The following is a 21,339-nucleotide window of genomic DNA, read 5'->3' on the forward strand; positions in this document are numbered from 1 at the left end:
AATTTTTGTTCACAAAAGTATACTTTAGTAAATTGCTGTGCAGTATAAAGAGCTTAAAAGAGAAAGTTCATAAATCTGGAGAAGAAAAGATTCAAAGAATCAGCACATTTTCAAATAAAAAATTATGAAAACGTTATTGTTTTGATTATTTAGTACAATAAAACTGAGGTTTTTTTCTTCTTTGTCATGAATTTCATGAAGGTATCAGCCTGTTCATTAAAATTTTGAAAGTTCTCAGAGAGTCCAGTGGTATGATCTTGAAGTTATCAGAAACTTGTATTCAAGAGTCATTGTCAGAGTCTTTTCCATATATCTCGTTGAAGAAAAAGCAAATTTGGACTGTAGCTGAATATAAATACTTTGAGGAAGAATCAAAGCAACTGTCTGGGAATGACAAAGATTTAAAATGACTCTGGTGAAAAATCTAATGAGATTTTTATTCGGTTTATTATGGTAAAGACACAGCTCACATAGAAATCTAGTTACTTCTGTGGCATACGACACTATGACTGATAACATATTCGATTTCCAGAAATTTCATATAGTTTTTAGAATATTCATTTTTTTAAACTTTTTTATTTTTATTTTTTGAGATGGAGTCTTGCTCTGTCACCCAGGCTGGAGTGCTGTGGCATGATCTATGCTCACTGCAAGCTCCGCCTCCCAGGTTGATGCCATTCTCCTGCCTCAGCCTCCGGAGTAGCTGGACTACAGGCGCCTGCCACCACACCTGGCTAATTTTGTTTTTGCATTTTTAGTAGATTCGAGGTTTCGCCGTGTTAGCCAGAATGGTCTCGATCTCCTGACCTCATGATCTGCCCACCTCTGTCTCCCAAAGTGCCGGGATTACAGGCGTGAGCCACTGCGCCCAGCCTAGAATACTCATATTATTAAAATTCCCATAAATATTATTTAGAGAAGGTTTAGCATCACTTATCACTCATTTGAAAACACTTTGTATATATATTTTAACATATAAAATAAGGTGGCTTTTCCATTCAGCTTCTGTTTCCTAACTGGATTACTGAGTTCTTGATGTAACCCCTTAATAATTAGGGCCAAAAAAGTACAGTCTTATGTATGTTGAAAAAGGTCCTTAGGTCATTCCGGTACTTCCAGCTGAAAATCATTGATTTAGTTTTAAGTTCTACCTATTACAACAAGAGTTCTCCATCCTCGTTACATGTTAGAAGTGTCAGGGAAGACTTAAAAATTACCAGTGCCTGGGTCCCTCTCCAGACCTTTAAACTGGAACTCATGGGTGGCTTAGCATTGGGACTAAGAATTTTATGTCTATATGGGTGAAGGAGCAGGGATGTGTAGGAAGACAGTTCTGATTAAGATGGAGGAATTATACTAGGAAGTAGAGGTAAAGGAAGTGAGAAGGATTAGCAAATAGAAGAAATGTGAACTTACAAAGAGGCTAGAGTAGACCCTTGGAGATTCTTGTTTAAGTGAATTAACTAGATTTTAGAAAGGTAATGAGGCAGTCATATGCAAGGAAGGTTTCAAAGTCTGGAGACCAGAAGTCAAGCAACACTTTGAGAAGTGGTTGGTCTTTATGGGAATGGAGAGAATTACACTATTGAGAGATGTGAAAAATAATGAAGAGGGTTTCACAATGTGAAATTGTGTTTCTCGTTTGAATCTGAGAAACAAATGAGCAGAGGCTGGAGATAATTATGTCTAAAAGATAGTGGGGTACAGGGAGCATAAAGGTCAGGGAGAAAGGGAACTGCAAGAATTAGTGCTGAGAAACAGGAGTTTGGTGGAGGAAGGAGATCCAGTCCCAGATACAGGCAAATAAGTATTTTCCCTTTCCCAAGCATGGCAGTCAGCCCTGCAGGAAACAGGACAAGAGAAAAGGACATCATACCTGCCAGTCTTCCTGGAATACAGAAATGACATCATGGTTGTTGTTTCGGAATAACCCAAGATAGATATCCTCTTCCTAAAGGAGCTGTCATGGAAAGAAAGAAAACAAGGAATGGAGGTGATGTTATTTTACTGGGGGAAGCCTCAGGAACAAGCATGTAACACGAGGTACTCTATAATTGTTTCTTCAAATAATATATTATTTCTGTTGTAAAGTTGATGGGAGATGGTTATATTCTTGCAGATTTTTTCCCCTCTCACCATGTTTCTAAGTTGGTGATCAGTCCTCTGTCAATTCTCAACAGCACACGATATTTCAGAAGGGTTTCAGATGGGAGAAAGGCTGATTGCTATTTTCTATGTCGTTAGAACTTTCCACTTTCCCACCTTTTCATGGTTGCATCTTTTTCTCAGTGTCTCTGTGGTGGTAGCCATGAATGAGACCCTGCCGGGTCTTCATGGCAGGGACATGATTGACAGAAGGCCCAGGTCAGTGCATTTCAAATTCACCAAGTCCTTTGCACAGAAAGCTTCCTTCCCACAGGCTCCCAGCAAGGGTGTGAAAGCAAGCCTAGTTCTCTGAGGCTCTGTTTAACTTTAATGGGAAACTGGTTGGAGGACTCCCCATCAGCCATGCAAAAACTCTCTTAGAACTGTATTAATACCTAAAACTTCTTTCTCTTTCTTTTTCACAGGAGTCTGCTTTGCATAGGGATCTGTGAGTTCTCCCATACTACCTTCATGCCTGCCCCACATTCCCTCAGAGGTGTCTTCCCTGATAAATTATCTTATATGTCTAATCCCATCCTGGATGCATCTCAGTTGGTAAAAACTAACATACCAGGTTTGATTCTTTGCACTTAGTTTGTTTGCTTTCTCTCTCACAAGTAGTCAGGAACCATGTCCTAGTGTTTTATGTGTTACCTCTTTTTCTACATATATATGGAAACAGGTACTGTTGAGGGGCACGTCCTATGTGCCAGGCCCTTTGTTAAATGCTTTACCTGTACTTCATTTAATTCACACAGTAACCCTGTCAGGTAGATAGTATTTCCATTTTGCCGATGAAAAGACAGAAGCTTAGAGTAGTGTAAAATCTTTCCTGGTGTCGTATGGCTAGTAATAGGTGGATCTGAGATTTGATGCTGGGACTATTTGACCTCAAGGCTAATGATGATGGTAGTAATATAGCAGCTGACATTGGTTCGCCTGTGTGTGGCATCTTGTTTCATTGACTGCAATAAACCTTTAAAAGAATGGTATGAAGCAAGCTCCCTCATGCTTCAGCATTTGAAAGAAGAACAAACTAAACCCAAGCACAGTGAATGAAGGAAACAATAAGGATTAGAGTGGATAAAAATAAAATGGAGAATGGAAAAAGACTAGAGTAAATTAATGAAACCAAAAGTTGATTCTTCAAGTTAAAATCAACAAAATTGACGACCATTAAGTAGACTGACTAAGAAAAAAGAGAGATTAAAATTACTAAAATGAGAAATGAAAATGGAGTCTGAATATGACGGGTCATAGTTTAATCCTAGCACTTTGGAAGGTCATAATGGGAGGATTTCTTGAGGCCAGGTGTTTGGACCAGCATAGGTAACCTGGGGAGACCCAGTCTCTACAAAAAAAGAAACAAAAATCAATTAACTGGGCATATTGGCATGCATCTGTATTCCTAGTATCTTGGGAGGCTGAAGAAGGAGAATTGCTTGAGCCCAGAAGGTTGAGCCTGTGGTAAGCCATAATCACACCACTGTATTTCAGCCTGGGCTAGCCTACAGAGTGAGAGCCTGTCTCTCTCTCTCTTAAAGAAAGAAAGAAAGAAAGAAAGAAAGAAAGAAAGAAAGAAAGAAAAAAGAAATGAAGTGATTACTAACAATTCTAATAAAATGATTATGAAATTTCTGGAAATAATTGTATGCCAATAAATTGGATAACCTAGGTGAAATAGACAAATTCCTAGAAAAACACAAAAATATGAATAGAGCTATAATCAGTAATAAGATTGAATCAATGAAAGCATTTGATGAAATTCAATGTTTTTTCACAGTAACAACATTCTAACTAAGAATGGAAGGAGGCCGGGTGCGGTGGCTAACGCCTGTAATCCCAGCACTTTGGGAGGCCGAGGCGGGCGGATCACGAGGTCAGGAGATCGAGACCATCCTGGCTAACACGGTGAAACCCCGTCTCTACTTTAAAAATACAAAAAACTAGCCGGGCGAGGTGGCGGCGCCTGTAGTCCCAGCTACTAGGGAGGCTGAGGCAGGAGAATGGCGTGAACCCGGGAGGCGGAGCTTGCAGTGAGCTGAGATCTGGCCACTGCGCTCCAGCCTGGGCGACAGAGCGAGACTCCGTCTCAAAAAAAAAAAAAAAAAAAAAAAGAATGGAAGCTAAACCACCTCAGCATAAAGGCAATATGTGAGAAACCCAATACTAACATCATACTCAATGGAGAAAGACTGAAAGTTTTCCCTGTATGAGCAGGCACAAGACAAGGATGCTGCTTTTGACACTTCTATTCAATGTAGTATTGAAAAATCGAGTCAGAAAAATTAGGCGAGAATTTTAAAAAAGATATTCAAATTGGAAGAAAGAAGTAAAATTATTTCTGTTCGCAGATAGCTTGAACTTACATGTAGAAAATCCTAAAGATGGAACAAACTTATTAGAATTAATAAATGAATTCAGTAATGTTGCACAATACAAAATCATCATTCAAACATCAGTCGTATTTCAATACACTAACCATGAACAATCTGAAGGGAAATTAAGAAAATATTTTTAATTTGTATTAATATCAAAAAGAATAAAATATTTTAGGAATAAGTTTAACCAAAGAGGAGAAATGATTATACCTGAAATCCATAAAATATTGCTTAATGATGACGTCAATAAATTGAAAAACATTTTGTTTTCATGATTTAGAAGACTCAATATTGTTAGGAGGACAATGCTACCCAAAGTGAGCTCCAGATTCAATACACTTCCTATCAGAATCTCAGTGACAGTTTTGCAGAAAAAGAAAAATCTGTCCTAAAATTTATATTGAATCTCATGACTCTAAATAGACAAACAAGTTTGAAGAGGAAAAATGAAGCTGGAGGACTCACTCTTCCTGATTTCAGCATTTACTACAAAGCCCCAGTAACCAATACAGTGTGGTACTGGCATAAAGGAGGACATAGAAATTAATGAAATTGAAGAGAGAGCCCAGAAAGAAATACTTGCATATATGACCAAATGATTTTCATCGAGTGTGCCAAGATCGTTCAATGGGGAAAGGACAGTATTCTCACCAAATGACATTGGGAAAGCTGGATATCCAAGGGCAAGAATGAGTGGAACCTTTACCTAACACCATATACAAAAATTAACCCACAATAGATCAACGATCTAAATGTAAGAGCAAAAACTATACCACTCCTAGAAGAAAAGGTAGAAGAAAATCTTTATGATATTGGATTTCACAATGATTCCTTGGTTGTAACAACAAAAGAATAGGCAACAAATAAAATGGATAAATTGGACTTCATAAAAATCAAAACCTTTTATATATCTAAGAACATTATCAAGAAAGTAAAAAAGGAACCCATGAAATGAGAAAAATATTTGCAAATTATATGTGTGATACCTAATTAATTTCTAGAATACATGAAAAACCAGAAGTCAACAACAGCAAACATCCAAAAACCCAATTAAAAAATGAACAAAGGATTACAACGGAGTTTTCACCAGGGAAGATATACAAATATCCCATAAGTCCACGCAAAGTTCCTCAGCGTCACGAATACTTAGAGATATGCAAATCAAAACCACAATGTGACACCATCTCACACACTTTAGGATGGCTTTGATAAACAATAATAATAACAGCAACATAAAAACAAGTATTTTCAAATTGATGGAAAAATTGGAGCTCTAGTGCATTGCTGATGGGAATGGGAAATGTTACAGCCACTGTAAAAAGTGGTGTGGCTGTTTCTCATAAAATGTAAACAATAAATTACCATTTGATCAAGCAATTCCACTTCTAGACATACTCCCTATAGAATTAAAAGAAATTTGAACAAATGTTTGCACATTGATGTTCAGAGAAGCATTACTCACAATAGCAAAAAAAAGGAAACAACGGAAAGTCCATTGAAAGATAAGTGGGTAGGCAAATGAGGTATATCTATACATCAAAATGTTATTCAACCTTAACAAGGAATAAAATTCCAATACATCGTGCAAAATGGATGAACCTTGAAGACATTATGCTAACTGAAATAAGCCAGTCACAAAAGGATAATTATTTTATAATTCCATTTATAAAAGATATAATAACCAGTTACATAGAGACAGAAAGTAGAATGGTGGGTGCTAAGACTTACGGGGAAAAGGAGTGAGAGTTACTGTTTATTGGGTACAGAGGTTTAATATGGTAAAAGGAAAAAGTTCTGGAAATGGATAGTGTGATGGTTACACAACACTAAATTGCACACTTAGAAATAGTTAATGATAAGTCTTATAATAGATATATATAAGTGTCCTGGTAGTCTTACACTCTATAAATATACACTTTCTGGCATTGCCCCTTTCCTGCCATGCAGACCCCCAGAGGTGAATCTCCCTATTTCTCCAATGTGCATCACTCATTGTCCTCTGTGCTGTGTCCCACGTGCTGTGCCCACAGCCTTATATGGCTGGTGACTTCAGAGCCAGGATACAACTCCAGAGTCTGTCCCGAGGCTCCCTCTCTTCTTATTTCCCTGCAGCCTAGGCTTCATTTCAACCGGCAGCTAAATTTAGCCGAATTCAGGACAGGCCATCAGGGGTCTTTCTCCATACATGCTGTTCCCACCCCAGTGGGACCCACCCCAGTGGAGTCAGGAAGGGCCAGTCACTGGAGAAGCCTGGAGCAGAGGATGCAGCAATCTGAGCTGCTCCTCTCTCATCCAAGGGGCTTCCTCCTCTCATTTGGGGGAAAAATGTGAGCTTGTTTCAAAGCCTCAGATGTTCTTTGTAGCACATGGAGTAAGTAAAAGAAAACAAAGATGTGGCAGAACGGGATGTGTTGGAGACAGCGAGAAGCAACTTGATCTTGAGGACTCTCCTTCTTGTCCCTCTATGAAGCCTCTTCCACCACATAGGGCTCAGGACTGACAAAGCCCCCTCCCTACCCTTCTCAGACTGGACACAAGGTCAGCCATGAGAAAACAGAGAAACAAGAAGAAGAGAGTCTGTAGAGACAAATTGAGAGGGTTCAGGAGGAGAATTTAGGATTTGCTTCTGCCCATGGGACACAGGCTGGGAATAAAAATGTTTTCCTGACTCTTCTCTGAAAGCCAGATAGACTCCACCTAAAACCCTATTGCCAATGATGCAGGGATCCACTTACCAGAGACTATGACCATCTTGAAAGTGGAACATTCCCTGCCAGTGGCTGAGTTACGAGCAGAGCAACCATAGATCCCGTTATGCTTTGTACTAATTTGGGGGATAAAGAGCTCTTGTCCTGATTGCACAAACTTCCCATTAATCGTCCAAGAATACTCTGCCGGTGGGTTAGAGTTCGCGAAGCAGGACAAGTAGAGGTTATCTCCTGAACGGTAATCCGTGAATGAAGGGAAAATCCTGGGGAAGTCTGGACCATCTGGAGTAAAGAGAATAAAACCACAGGTGCTGTCGTCCAAGGGAAGGGGATGCGCCTGGTCTCTCAAAGGGACACAGTGTCCCTCTGAGCCAAGACACACCCTCAAGGCCCAGCCAAACCCCTTCTGTCTTCACTGAGCAGAGGCCTGAGGTATTCACGTGTTTCTCCCATCACAGGCTGTAGACCCCAAGTCTCCCATGACAAGAGCAGCCCCTCCCTTTATATTCTTGCTTAAGGCTGTGCCTAGCCAAGTTTTCCCAGGGCAGGGAGTCATGGCCAGCCCTGGTGTCCAGAAATAAAAGTGTCTGTATTTGAACCTGAGAGAGACTGAGATGCCTGGCCTCTGGTGGCTTGGATTTTTGCTGGTGGTCTGGTCCACAGAGGAACCAGATAAAAAGGACATCCAGGATGACTGGGTCACTGCAGATGCTACCAACTCGGTCCCGTATTTCACATTCATAGGGTCCTGTGTCATTTCTTGTGACATTGGCTAGAATGAGGATCCTGTTTTTACCGGGTTGCTTTAGCCTGGGACTGACCGGGAGGCTCTGACCATTTACCCACCACACGTAGGTGTAGCCCTGAGTCTTAGGTACACAAGTTAAGGATACATCATTCTTGTTCTCCATGGGGTTGAAATTGTTGCTGGTGATGTAGGGCTTGGGCAACTCCGCTGGGTGGATAACAGAGAGAAGATTGTCCTGTGTGGCACCTTTGATTCCTCCACAGACATCCTTCAATCAGAGTTGGCATCTCCCACCTCTCAGCCCACCCGAGTCCTTGAAAGTCAATAGCTGGTGCGTGTGTCACAAGACAGATGTATGATGATCTAAGGGCTCAAAGACTATGAGGCTGCCTGCTCTGTCTTAGGGAAGCACAGACTTTCTGAAGTGTGAATTTAGCAGCAGTGTTGGGTCATGGACAAACATGTCAGTGGGAGTCACAGGTCCTGGTACACCTCCCAGTCCCTCTCTAATCCACTGACTGGCTGGCTCACCTTGGATTCCTTACCTGGAATGTGCAACTGCTGGGTCCCTTCCAAATTCCATCCTACTTTGCCCCCCTAGATGTGATTTCTCTGCAGCTTCCATTTCCAAGGACATTCTAGAGATGAGTAATAACGGGACTTGCCATTGTCCTGAAACCCTAAGATACTGAACAGCCTGGCCTGGGACTGGATGTTTCAGCAGAAATAAGACAGGAGAGACCAGAGTCAAACCTGGAGGTCAGTTCAGTCCTGGGGCAGTGGAGGTACAAGGTGGGGTAATTTTTTGCAGGTGTTTCATGATGACTTACTTGAGCCAGTGACCTCCAAAAATAGAACAGAGTGTAAGGAATGATCTAGAAAGAGTGAAGGGGACAGGCAAAAGCTGGTCGTTTTGGAGCAGAAACATATTCCCTGTCCTGGGTTATTTATTTCCTTCTCCCTCTGCAGAGGGCAGGTGGTTCTTCCTTGATAGCCAGATAGACTTCACTGGAAAACATATGGCCAATGCTCCCTGGATCCACTTACCAGGAACTATGATGTTCTTAATGATGAGATTTGTTCCATCAGTAGCTGAGTTATGGATGAAACAGACATAGGCCATTCTATATGTTTTAGTGATTTGGGGGATAAAGAACACTTTTGCTGATTGCTGGAACTTCCCATCAATCAGCCAAGATTGCTCTGCCAGTGGGTGAGAGTCTGTGAGGCAGGAGAGCTTGGGGACTTCCACTGGATAGTAATAGGTGTATGAAGAAGAAATGGTGGGGGTATCTAGGCCATCTTGAGCAGAAAATAAAGTCACAGCTGATGTTGTCAGAGGGAAGGGAAAATCCTGGCCTGTGGAGGAGCCACGGTGACCCTGTGAACTAGGTCACTACACTGAAGTCCCAGCCAAATCCCTGCTGTGTTCACTGATCTGGAGCTTGAGACATTCACCTGTTTCTCCCATATAACCTGTGGACCCTGAATCTCCCATGACAGGAGCAGCCTCTTCTCTCCCATTGTCGATCAAGCCTAAGCCTACTCTTAGTCATCATGGCCAGCTTTGATGTCTAGGTTTAAAGGTCTCTGTTCTTGGACCTGAGAGGGACTGGGAGGCCTGGCCTCTGGCCATGTGTATTTGGGATGGCAGCCTGGCTCACAGAGGAACAGAAGATACTCACAGAGGAGATTCAGGGTGACTGGGTCACTGCGGCTGGAACTCACTGGGTTCTTCATTTCACATTCATAGGGTCCTGCAGTATCCTTTGTGACACCAAATAGAACGAGGGTCCTGTTGTTTCCAGACAGCTGCCACTTGCGACTGATAGGGAGGCTCTGACCATTTATCCACCACAGGTAGCTTACATCCTGAGTGTCAGGATCACAGGATAAGATCACAGTCTCCACGGCCTCTCTGGGGTTTAAGTTGCTGCTGGAGATGTAGGGCTTGGGAGTCTCCACTGTGCAGATAACAGAGAGAAGATTGCCCTGTGTGGCACCTTTGATTCCTCCAAAGACATTTTTCAATCAGAGATGGTCTTTCCCACCTCTCAGCCCACTCAAGTCCTAAAAAGCCCATGGCAGATGTGTGTGTTACAAGACAGATGCATGGCAATCTGAGGGTTCAGAGATTGTGAGGCTGCCTTCTGTATGTGGAAGAAGCACAGACTTTCTCAAGTGTGAATTGAGCAGCAGCATTGAGTCATGGAAAAACATGGGACCAGCAGTCACAGCCCCAGGTGCCTCTCTAAGTCCCTCCCTCTCCAACTGCCTGCCTGGCCCACCTTGCGGTCCTCACCTGGAGCATGCATTGCTGGAATCTTCTTGGTTTCAGTCTTACTTTGCCCCCAAGGTATGTTTTCTCTGCAACTTCCCTTTCCAAGGGGATCTTAGAGATGCATGATGAAAGTTCCCATTGTCCTTAAACCCTTTGAGTACTGGGAAGCCTGGCCTGGGACTGGGTACTTGAGCAGAAATAACACAGGGGAGACCAGAGTCAAGCCTGGAGGTCAGTTCAGTCACCAGGCAATGGAGCCACAAGGTGGGGCGGTTTTCCCAGCTGTCTCATAGTAAGTGACTTGAGCCAGTGACCACTAAAGATAGAGCAGAGTCCAAGGAATAACCTACAAAGAGTGAAGGGGACAGGCAAGAGCTGAGAGCTTTGGACCAAGACCATGTTCGCTGTTCTGCATCCATGATATTCCCTTCCCCCTGTAGAGGGCAGGTGAGGACCATGTATATCTTTCTAGAAATACATGTAGATGTTTGCAAACGCAGAACTGAATGGTAGAAAGGGCGGACATGAACTGATGACAGCAGTCTGGCCCTCATGGACCATATGTGTTTGCTGGCTATTAGAGCAATATGTGGGAAGAAGTCTTGCAGATACTTTCTCTCATTAGACATTCTACTCTCTAATTCTAGGAGTTAGACTACTCTATGTAGCTTATCTCAGTGGATTCCAGAGTGAATCATACAGTAGAATAGTAGTTTCCAGGAGCTGTGGTCGGGGGAATAGGGCATTGTTCCATGGCTGTGCTGTTCAGTTATACAGGATGAGGAGGTTCTAGAGATCTCCTGTACAGTTTTATGCCTATAGTTCATACAGATAAAGTGTTCCTTATGCAGAAAGCTTAAAACCAAGGTTTTTGGATTCTAACTTTTTTATTTATTTTGGAATATTTATGGTAGATGTACTGGGTTAGCATCCGAAATGTGAAAAATTTTAAATCCAAAATGCTCCTGTGAGCACTTCTTTTTAGTATCACATCAGTGGTCAGAAGTGTTGGATTCTGGAGCATTTCAGATTTTAGATTTCTGGATTTGGGATGCTCAATTTGTAGTACTGTAATTTTCCCATTAAAAGTTTTCAAGAGTTTAGACGTCATGTTATGTTGTGACTCTAGTAACGAAACAAAAAAAGATTTGGAGGAAACATTAAAATGTTGTCATAAGTGGAAATTTTTACTGATGGTCCAAACATCTGAGATGGATTGCTATTAGTAATATTTATCTTGATACCAAATTAAGGTTTAGGTGTGGGGTGAATTCCAACAGGATCACATTATGCTCAAAGAAAGATGCCAAAAGTGATTTGAAATTAGCAACTCCTTAAGTAGAGAGAGTCCCGTTAAAGGGACAGACCTGGTCAGTGTGTCAATTACATAAAGGGAGGAATGATGCCGAATTAAAAGAAGTGATATGTGTTATGTTAGTAAATATAGTAAGAAATCCCTGTTTCTAATTTCTGTGCAGAGTTAGGAAAAATGGGGAAGAGCCCAAAACAGGTATGTGAAATGCTTTCTTCGTTTTCTCTTAACCTCAGGAAATACAACTAGAGTTTAAGTTTGTGTGAATCAGGAAGAGTCTAAGTGAGATGCCAGTGGCTCATGTGTCCCCCACACAAAGAACCCCAACTTATGAAAATGGCATCATCAGGAGGAAACAATCGTATGTGGCACAGGCTGTAAAACCATCAGATAGCACGCCCTGGCCACCTCCAACAGGTCCCCGAAACCACCAGTATTCCCATTATGTGTAAGTTACAGCCTTGGAGGTTGTACCACAACTACAAAATTTAAAAATTGCTATTGTCAATACAAAATGTTAAATATGAAGTGGGATATATTGTTCCATTTTTTTCCCCCACTCCTTTTGAACTTTCCTTTTTCAGTTTTGGAAGTTTCTATTGACACATCCTCAAGTTAGGGATTCTTTTCTCAGCTGTGTGCATTCTACCACTAGGCATCAAAAACATTCTTCATTTCTCTAACAGCAAGTTTTTCGTTTTCCTTTTTTTTCTGAGATGGAGTCTCACTCTGTTGTCCAGGCTGCAATGCAGTGGCAAGATCTTGGCTCACTGCAAGCTCCACCTCCCGGGTTCATGCCATTCTCCTGCCTCAGCCTCCTCAGTAGCTAGGACTACAGGTGCCCGCCACCACACCTGGCTAATTTGTTTGTATTTTTAGTAGAGATGGCGTTTCACTGTGTTTGCCAGGATGGTCTCAATCTCCTGACCTCGTGATCCGCTCGCCTTGGCTTCCCAAAGTGCTGGGATTACAGTTGTTAGCCACTGTGCCGGCCATCTCTGAGGGATTTTAACGAGTTGTTGACTTTTGAGTTTTCCGTTGTTTACTTACTGTTAGAACCGAGTGACAAATTTCAAGCCTGTTATATGGCTGACAGGAAACCAGAAGTCTCTAGGAAGTGACTGGAGAATGTGAGCTCCATAGTAGGTTGTGGATGGAGTCGTGAGTGAAATGGGTGAAATCAGCCCATGGGCTTTGGAGACTGCAGGCCTGCCCAGCCTCTGACACCCTGGTGAGTCAGTGCAAAGATTACAACAGTGACAGCAAACTAGCATGGCTGACTCCATCTGGCATCGAGTCTCAGGCTGGCTGTCCTCACTCATTCCTGGACATAGGCCAGGCTAACCATGGGAAGAATTTAATTTATGGTTTAACTTTGAAGCAAGAATGATAATAGTTCCTCCATAACACTAATACCCTTCTTTTGCCCAGGGATTGCCTTTGTAAAACTGGTGAAAGACCATGAGAATAAGATTGTAGGAGGGAACTGAATTCTGCTAAAATGGAGGCACAGTTTCTATAATCCCTTACTGCTCAAATGTCATTTGCCCAGAGTTTACAAAATTTGTATCTATTTGCTCCTATAGATAACATCACTATTGTAGAACCTGAGATTGGTCTTTTGAGATGTTTCTCATTCTTTGCATTCTGGAAACCCGCTGACCTCATCCATACCCATGACTAATGGCTCAGCCAGTCACATGGTCCCCACCTAGAGGTGGATTCAAGCACAAACAGATCATTTCCCTCCGCCCTCATGATTCCATCCCCAAACAGTCAGCAGTACCCATTTTTTAGTCCTGTGCCCCTGAAACTATCCTTGAAAATCTCTAACCCCTGATCCACTAGGGAGTCTGATTTAAGTAATAATAAACCTCCATCCTCCTGTTTGGCACACTTGGAGTCATTAAAATATTTCTTTACTGCAAATCACTATCTGGATAAATTGGTTTTGTTTGTGCACGAGGCCAGAAGAACTTGTCTGGGAATTATAAGAGTGGATGGAGGAGCTGCCTATCCCTGTCCCATGGTCTTGTCCACAAAACAGCCTCACAAAAGGACAGAGCCCTGAATGGGGATACAGTGGAAGCTTCTTCTCTTAGTGACCTGGGGACATTGGCTCAAGATGAAACTTGGCAGGAGTGGCAACTCCAGGTCATTTCTGTGCCTTTCCTGTTTCCTGGGAGGTGGGCCAGGCCACAGTGTTAGCAGGAAGGGAACAGAACAATTAACCTAGTTAGAGGGAGTGTCTGGGGAAGGCCTAGGGGTGGAGGAAGAAGCTGTGCAGGGCAGGGCTTGCCAGTTAGAATGAAGCGGGAGGAAGATGAGGGACACAGAGAAGCAGAGAGAGGCAGAGACAGCATGGCAGTGAACAGTGGGGCCTACAGTGACTTCAGAGACCCCAGGGACCAGGTGTCCCCAGTTCCACAGGCCAGGATCAGGCCTGAAAACCCTCCAGTGACCAAAGGGCTTCAGAGTTACATGAGATGGGTTGGCTTTAGGGGCAAGAGTTAGTGGGGGATGAAACATGGATGTCAGCCTCTGAATGACAAGGGACAGGTGTGGCTAGACCTCCTAGGATCCTGCATCCAAGATCCAGTCTAAAGAAGTTATGGATCATTCATTTCTTCATTCAATTCCTTCATTTGTTATGTGAGAGCTCCTGAGTGTGTGTCTCTCACTGGGCCTGTGCTGGTGCGGGGTGTGAGTGGGGAATGAAAACAAGGTCCTCTCTTTTATCCTGTCATGGCAGTGACATGGACACTTTCGGAAACACAGGATTTCAGGTTCAGTGATAGGGGTTAAGATCTGAGGGGGAGGCCTGGACATTTTTTGCACTGACTCTGACAGTTGAGGTAGGTGATTTAGTTCTGGAGTGCAGACTAATCAGCTGACCATTTGCTCTCACTCCTTTGAGGTTTGGATGCCTAAGAAGAGAGGATTTGAGCCAATGAATGACTATGGGGTCATTGGAACCCATTAAGCCCTCACTTCTGGTGGAGTAGAGGATGGGCCTGTGGCTGCAGACAGACCTCATGTGACCCTGATCTGCCTTTTGTGTTTGTGTGACTCTGGTTCAGTGACTGTGCCTTCCTGTGTCTCAGTTTTCTCTCAGTCAAATAAGCTAAATTGCAAATGAACTGTGGCTTTTCATGCTATCTGTGAATAAATTGTAAATTTTTCACAGTCCCCTGACCTAATGTTTGGCACAGTGGAAGTGTTCACATAAACAGCATTCATTATTACTCACTTCCATGAGAGAGCACCTTTAGGTCAGATCCCTGTGGATAAGCTGCTGCCAGGTACATTTTCTCTCTTCTGTTTCTGCTTCTGGGGACATTGACTCGCAAAGCAGTTGGCTGATGGCCTATAAAGCTTGTCTTTCTGTCCTCTCCACTCTGAGTGTCAGGTGAAGAAAGCTCTGTCCTGCCCAGATGAGGATCTGAGGACTGAGCCCTGGCAGTGAGCAGCTCCTGGAGACACAGTCCTCAGACGCCTGGTGAATCCTTGGTCCCAGTAAGCCCTGCCACAACCCAGCCTTGGTACAGCCTCCTCAGCTTTATCTGGAGTAAGGATTTAGGGACGGGTCTGGGGTTGAGGCCTCCAGGGCTGAGCTTTTCTGAGAGTATCTCTGGGGGCCTCTTAGGCAAAGCCCTACTCAGTTCTCCAGGGTCTTTCTCAGGATCTAGTTTATGAAGAGGGCATGAGGTGCTTGGCTGAGATTCATCTCTTGCTGAGCACCCTCCCTTCAGACTGTCCTTCCTGTGCAGCAAGTGTCTACAGGGTTTGGAGGCAGGAAAGGAATTCTGATCTGTTATAGTTTGTCTCCTCTGTGTGTGTCCTCCACTAAATGCCAAAACACCAACATGCGACATAATGCAGAGAGGGACACAGGCACCGTCTAGGCCTGACCATCCTGTTGGTGTAAAGTAGAAGTGACCCCGCCCCCCAACACCCAGGGATCATGTGGAATCACTCACGGTATAAGGTGAAATGTCCAATTACTCCTTTAGTCTTATCACCTTGTTTTATCATTTGAATGGTGTAGGATCCTGTGTCATTCTGGGTGACATTCTGGATCAGCAGGGATGCATTGGAATATACTGTTTCTCGTCCACTGTATGCAGGCCCAACTATAATTGTTTCAGCATCTATTACATATGATGTAATGTAATGGTGGAAGTCCGTTTTTTGCCCTTTGTACCAGATGTAGGCAATAAGATTCTGGGGCAAATTCTGGACAAGTAGAAGAACATCCTTCCCCTCAGAAACTTTGGTTGGCTGGGCTTCAATCGTGACTTGGGCAGTGGTGGGCGGGTTCCAGAAGATTAAAAGTGATGCTAGGACGTGGAGAGAGCATCAGTCAATATTGCGACGTATATATGGGGGTGAAAAATGGGACTCTGGGTCCTGAGAAGATCTCTTCAATCTTCAGTCTTGAAGACACACACACACATACAAACACACACAGCACCCCAGTATGACAGTAGGACACACACATACACCCCTTTTGTGTGTGTGTGTGTGTGTGTGAACTACTGTCCTACTGGGTCAACGTCAGCAGCATGACCCCCATTTCTTCAACCCTTCTTACCTTGTCATATTTCTGTTTGGAATCCTCTTCCCCAGGGATCTTCATGCCTCCCTCCACACCACCCTCAGGTCCTGCTCACATCAGGGCATCCTTACACTTCTTTCCTGACACCTCCTTCAGAGACCCTGGATCTTCTATTTCTGACCTTTCCCTGCTCTGCTCCCCCCGGAGCTCTTGTCAACACCTGACCTCACATTCTAGATCTCTTTGCATGTCTGTCTTCCTTCCCATGACAGCGTGAGCTCCCTGAGGACAGGGACTTTTAGGATCTTGGTTGCACCCCAGTGCCTGGAACAGGCTGCAGACTCCTGTAGATGAGAAAGTTCCCAGGTCCCTCCATGCCTGGGGTGTTTTTTTTCTTTCACCAATTGTTGAGGTTTTTTGCTGAGGACAGTGTTTCATGCAATGCTTATATTTTCATTTGAAGTGTCATCTGATAATCGTTATTATCATTTTTCAAAATGTGGTGTCCAGTGTTGATTAACCAGGAGAACAGAACACTTGAGATTTTCCTACCTATTACCAATTCCAGTTCAATGTGATTTTCCTGTTTTGACCCCTGTCCCTCTCTGGTGTATTTTCCCCTATCCAGGCTCCAACAGAGCCTTCTTTTCTGTTTTTGTTTCTTCTTTTCCTTTCCTTTCTTTCTTTTTTTTTTTTTTTTTTGTTTGTTTTTTTTTTGAGACAGTCTCATACTGTCACCTAGTCTGTTGTGAATTGTCATGATTTTGGCTCACTGCAACCTCTGCCTCCCAGGTTCATGTAAATCTCCTGCCGCAGCCTCCCAAGTAGCTAGGATTACAGGAGCCCATCACCACACCTGGTTAATTTTTTGTATTTTTAGTAGAGACGGGGCTTCACTGTGTTGACCAGACTGGTCTTGAACTCCTGACTTCATGATCCACCCACCTCAGCCTCCCAAAGTACTTTCTTCTGTTATTTCTTAGAACCCCATCCTCTCCAGGAAAATCCATCCAATCATTCTGCTTCCTCCTCCTGTCCTCTCCGAGGAAGTTCTCTCCTCACCTGTGAGCAGGAGCTCCTTCCAGGTGATATGCAGTGTGCAGCGAGGGGCTGAGAGGGCCCCATGGCCTGTGCTGCCTGTGTGTTCTCCTGTGTGGAGATAAGCCTGGGATCCAGAATCTTTCCTAGCACAGCTGTCAGCTGTGCTGTCCTTCCTCCTTCTGTGCTGAGCCTCTTTCCGGGGCAGGAGCACTTCTCTGGCTCATGGGTGGAGTCTGAGCCCAGGACACCTCTCTGTCCCCTCCCCTCTCAGTCCTGCCTCCTTGTCCCTCCTTCTCTTTTACCTTTTGTGTGTGTGTCAGGTCCCTGGGAATTGTGGAGGCCTCTGCCTTTTTCAGCAGTGATTCTGTCACCAAACTTCAATGCACACTATATCCAGAAACACAAACACACACACAAAAGAGACACACACAGTCACACACATACCCTGTAGGTTGGGCAAGCACAGTCCTGGGTCTCAGCCTCCTGCTGTCCCAATGGCTCTGGTTTGAGGTGCACATTCATGCCCTATGCCCTCTTTCATCCCCATCTGGCTCTCCCCTTCAGTGCAGGAGGCTGGAGCTGCACCAGGTTCCTGTCACAGGTACACCCCATTGTGCTGTGGGTGAGCTGTGTGTCGCCTGGTGACAGGGACCCTTCCTTTCTCTAATTGTGTCTAGCTTGGCTGCAGCTTCCAAGGATGGACATTCAGGACCTGGGAAAGTGTCCCAGAGGAAAGTGTCCTTCCTGGAGGTGTGCAGGGTGAATCTCTCATGCCTCTTGGGAGGAGAGGCCTGTGCTGGTTGCTCAGTAGGGGCTGTGAGTCCCATGATCAAAGAGACAGTTCTCAGTCACTCTATTGCTCCCTGGGGTCTGGTGGCTGAGCTGGGGCTCAGGGTTTCTCATTTCTTCTTGACCATCTTTGGTGTCCACCAGGGCAGGAGGATCAAAGCCAGGGGATTAGGGACAAGTCATTTTCATTTTCTCATTCCCAGGGACCAGAACCCAGGATTCTGACTCCAGGGCATGGTATCACACCCTGCTGGTGTCCATGAATGTCATGAGTGCTCATAGTGTCATGTTACCTTGGCATTCATTTTTTAAGGTGTATGTTTATTTGCCTCACATCAGAGGCAGGCCTGGGTCACCATGGCACTTTTCCATACTGTATCTGGTTCAAGTGGGTCCAGTTGTTGACCAGAGATAAAATCTTAGAGTCATCTCTTCTGCTTGGTGTGCTGGGCTCCCCTCTCTCCAGCTGCTTTCTTTAAACTGATAAATCCGATATTTGTCCTTACATTTAAAGTGACCGCTTCTCAGTCACAGCATGATCTCCTGGTCCCAGTGTTTGCTGCTTGCTTTAAACACATCCATTAAAACTCCCTGCTGGAAACCTGTCAGATAACACCTGAACTTACCAAAATCATTGGCTTACCGGTCTCTTCTCTCCTCCCTGCCTGGTCTCACTGACCTCTGTATCTGTGGTCTCCAGGTGTGCTGAGTGCTCCCCAGTGTCTGTAAGTAGTAAAAACACTTACACTTTCACGTTGTGGTTGTATCACTATAGCCTCACGTGCCATCCAGGGCCTGACATCAAGGCTGCCCTATGAGACCTGTGCTGGTTGAACCCCTGCTGGAGCTCTTGTTTTGGGACCTCTGCTTCTTCTGGGCACAGGAGCTTCCAGCTAACTTGATTGAAAGAGTGATATATGTCATTGAAAACACTGGTTCAGATGATGTATTCATGGGCTTCAGCTGCCGTAACAAACACCTTAGCCTGGGTGAATTAAATAATGGAAATCAATTTTTCACAGTTCTGTGAATAATGTGCTATACTAACCACTTCAAAATGTGCAATCAGGTGGAATTAGCCACATACACAGTGTTCAGTTACCATCACCACTATTTTTCTGAGAAAAATTTTATCATTTTAAACTGAAACTTTGTATCTTTGAAACAATAATAACTCCCTGTATTTTCCACCCTAGACCTTGATCATCTCTACTCTGTCTCTATGAATTTGCCTATTCTTGATGTTTCATATAAATGGAATTATAGATATATGTTATTTTGTTTCTGACATATGTCACTTAGCATAATGTTTCCAAAGTCCCTGCATGTTCCAGTGGATGTCAGACCTTCATTCCTCTTTATGGCAGATTAACATTCCATTGTATGTGTCACCACATTTGTTTATTTATGTGTTGATGAACACTTGGATTGTTTTCATATTTTATCTTTTGTGAATAATGCTGCAATCAACATCCTAGGTAAGTACCTGTTTGAGTCCCTGGATTCAATTCTTTGGGTATATACCTAGGAATGGATGCTATTCCGTATGAGAATTCTATGATTATCTTCTTGAGGAGCAGCACAACTGTTTCTCCTAGTGGTTGTAGCTTTTTATAATCTCACCAGCAGTGCATGAGGATTCCAAATTCTACATAAGGCTTTCACTTGTTATTTAACATTTTAAAAGAACGGTAGCCATATTTGTAGGTGTAGTGTGGTATCTCATTGTGGCTTTGACTTTGTATGTTCCTAATGACTAATGATGTTGAGTTTCTTTTCATGTTCCTCTTGATGATTTGCATATCTTCTTTGAAGAAAAGTCTATTTGAGTCCTTTGGCCCATTTATATAAATTGGGGGGTTTGTCTTTTTGTTATTGAGTTGTAGCCGTTCTTTATATATTCTGGGCATGAAACCATTGTCTGAGTGATTTGCAACTGTTATGTGTCATTCTGTGTTTGGTCTTTTTATTTTCTTGATAATATCCTTTGATGCATAAAAGGCTTGCGTCTTTAGCCCAGTTTATCTGTTTTTCCTTTTTGTGTCTCATGCATTTGGGTCATACTTGAGAATGCATTGCACATTTGAGGTCATTAAGTTTTACCCCTATGTCTTTTTCTAAGATGTTTTTATGGTTATATATCTTATAATTAACTCACTGATCCATTTTTAGATAATTGTTTGATATGGTTGAAAGCATAGTTCTCTAAGTTTATTGTTTTGCATGTGGTTATCTAGTTGTTTCTGCACCGTTATTTGAGAGGATGATTGTTCCTCCATTAAATTATCTTGACACCCTTATGCAAGAGCAATGAACTATGAGGGTGAGGGTTTATTTCTGGACTCTCAATTGTATCCCTTTGGTCCCTATTTGTATTCTTATGCCAGCAGCCTCTGTTTTTAATAGTTGTAATGTTTTGTGAGATTTCAAATAAGAAAGTTTAAGTTCTGCAATTTATTTTTGCAAAATTATTTTGGCTCTTTCAAGGATACTTTTTTGAAAAGCAAGGAGGCCAATGTTTTGCAATTAGAAAGCATTTTCTGTCTTCTTTTGACTGAAATTTTGCAGTCTAGGGATCTTTTCAGGAATTTTATCAAAGTAGGTAAATTATCATCACTTCCTTTGCTGAGGAACTGTGTTAAAATATGTGCTGAGGAATTGAGAGACCCTGGAAGCACTTACCCATGTGGTGAGGGACAGTGAGCTCCATAATGAGGGACACAGAAAACATTGCTTTGGGGCACAATGTTGTCAGGTTAGCTGTGTACATCACTCAGTAGAGTGAAAACAGCTGAGACTCAGAGAAGCCAGTGAGGTCTGACTCTTAGAAGCCAAAGACCAGCAGGTGGATGTCCTCAGGGGCAAATGGACTGCACTGGTACCCATTGCAGTGGAGTGGATAAAGGTAAGAAGCTTTAGATATTCAATTTTCTCACTCAGCTCTTCAGCAGGAGATTTGGGCCCTGGGCTGATACTGTTCTGCAGCAGGGTCATGGTAGACAGGAATGGCTGCATATCAGGCCTAAGTCCATGTCATCCTGTCAGGCATTGCCTCTGAAAATGGAGAATTTTGTTTAGAGGCCCATCCTAGGCACATGGAAGGAACCATTTTATCAAAATTTATTTAAGAAAACAGTATGCACGCTTTATTCTTCTAGAATAATTATTAAGGTGATGTTTTACAATGTATCTCTTAAAGAAATTGTGAGAGTCATCTACATAATATATGTTTTGTGTGGTCTTTTCTATAATTGCAGCTTTCATATGTTCTTCTAGAAACCATTTCCTTTGCGAACACACAGGCAGTATCTCTGTGTTCATTTCTACTGGGAAATCTTTATGCAGCGTGGAGAGGGTCACATTTCCTAATGAGAGA

The 21,339-nt window shown here is 43.1% G+C and overlaps 1 protein-coding gene across 1 annotated transcript; it reads right to left on the bottom strand.

The window, feature by feature from the left end:
- Positions 1–1,190: 1,190 nt before the first annotated feature.
- Positions 1,191–20,957, bottom strand: LOC723091 (pregnancy-specific beta-1-glycoprotein 7-like). The gene is made up of 7 exons (XM_077979914.1): positions 20,846–20,957; positions 17,196–17,366; positions 15,556–15,915; positions 9,668–9,946; positions 7,896–8,189; positions 7,262–7,516; positions 1,191–3,496 (listed from the first exon to the last, which is right to left on the bottom strand). The coding sequence occupies exons 1-7, from the start codon at positions 20,955–20,957 to the stop codon at positions 3,429–3,431; spliced, it is 1,539 nt and encodes a 512-aa protein (XP_077836040.1). The 3' UTR covers positions 1,191–3,428.
- Between the last annotated feature and the right edge of the window lie 382 nt (positions 20,958–21,339).

This window comes from Macaca mulatta, chromosome 19 (assembly GCF_049350105.2).
Source record: "Macaca mulatta isolate MMU2019108-1 chromosome 19, T2T-MMU8v2.0, whole genome shotgun sequence".
In the NCBI taxonomy this organism is placed as follows: Eukaryota; Metazoa; Chordata; class Mammalia; order Primates; family Cercopithecidae; genus Macaca; species Macaca mulatta.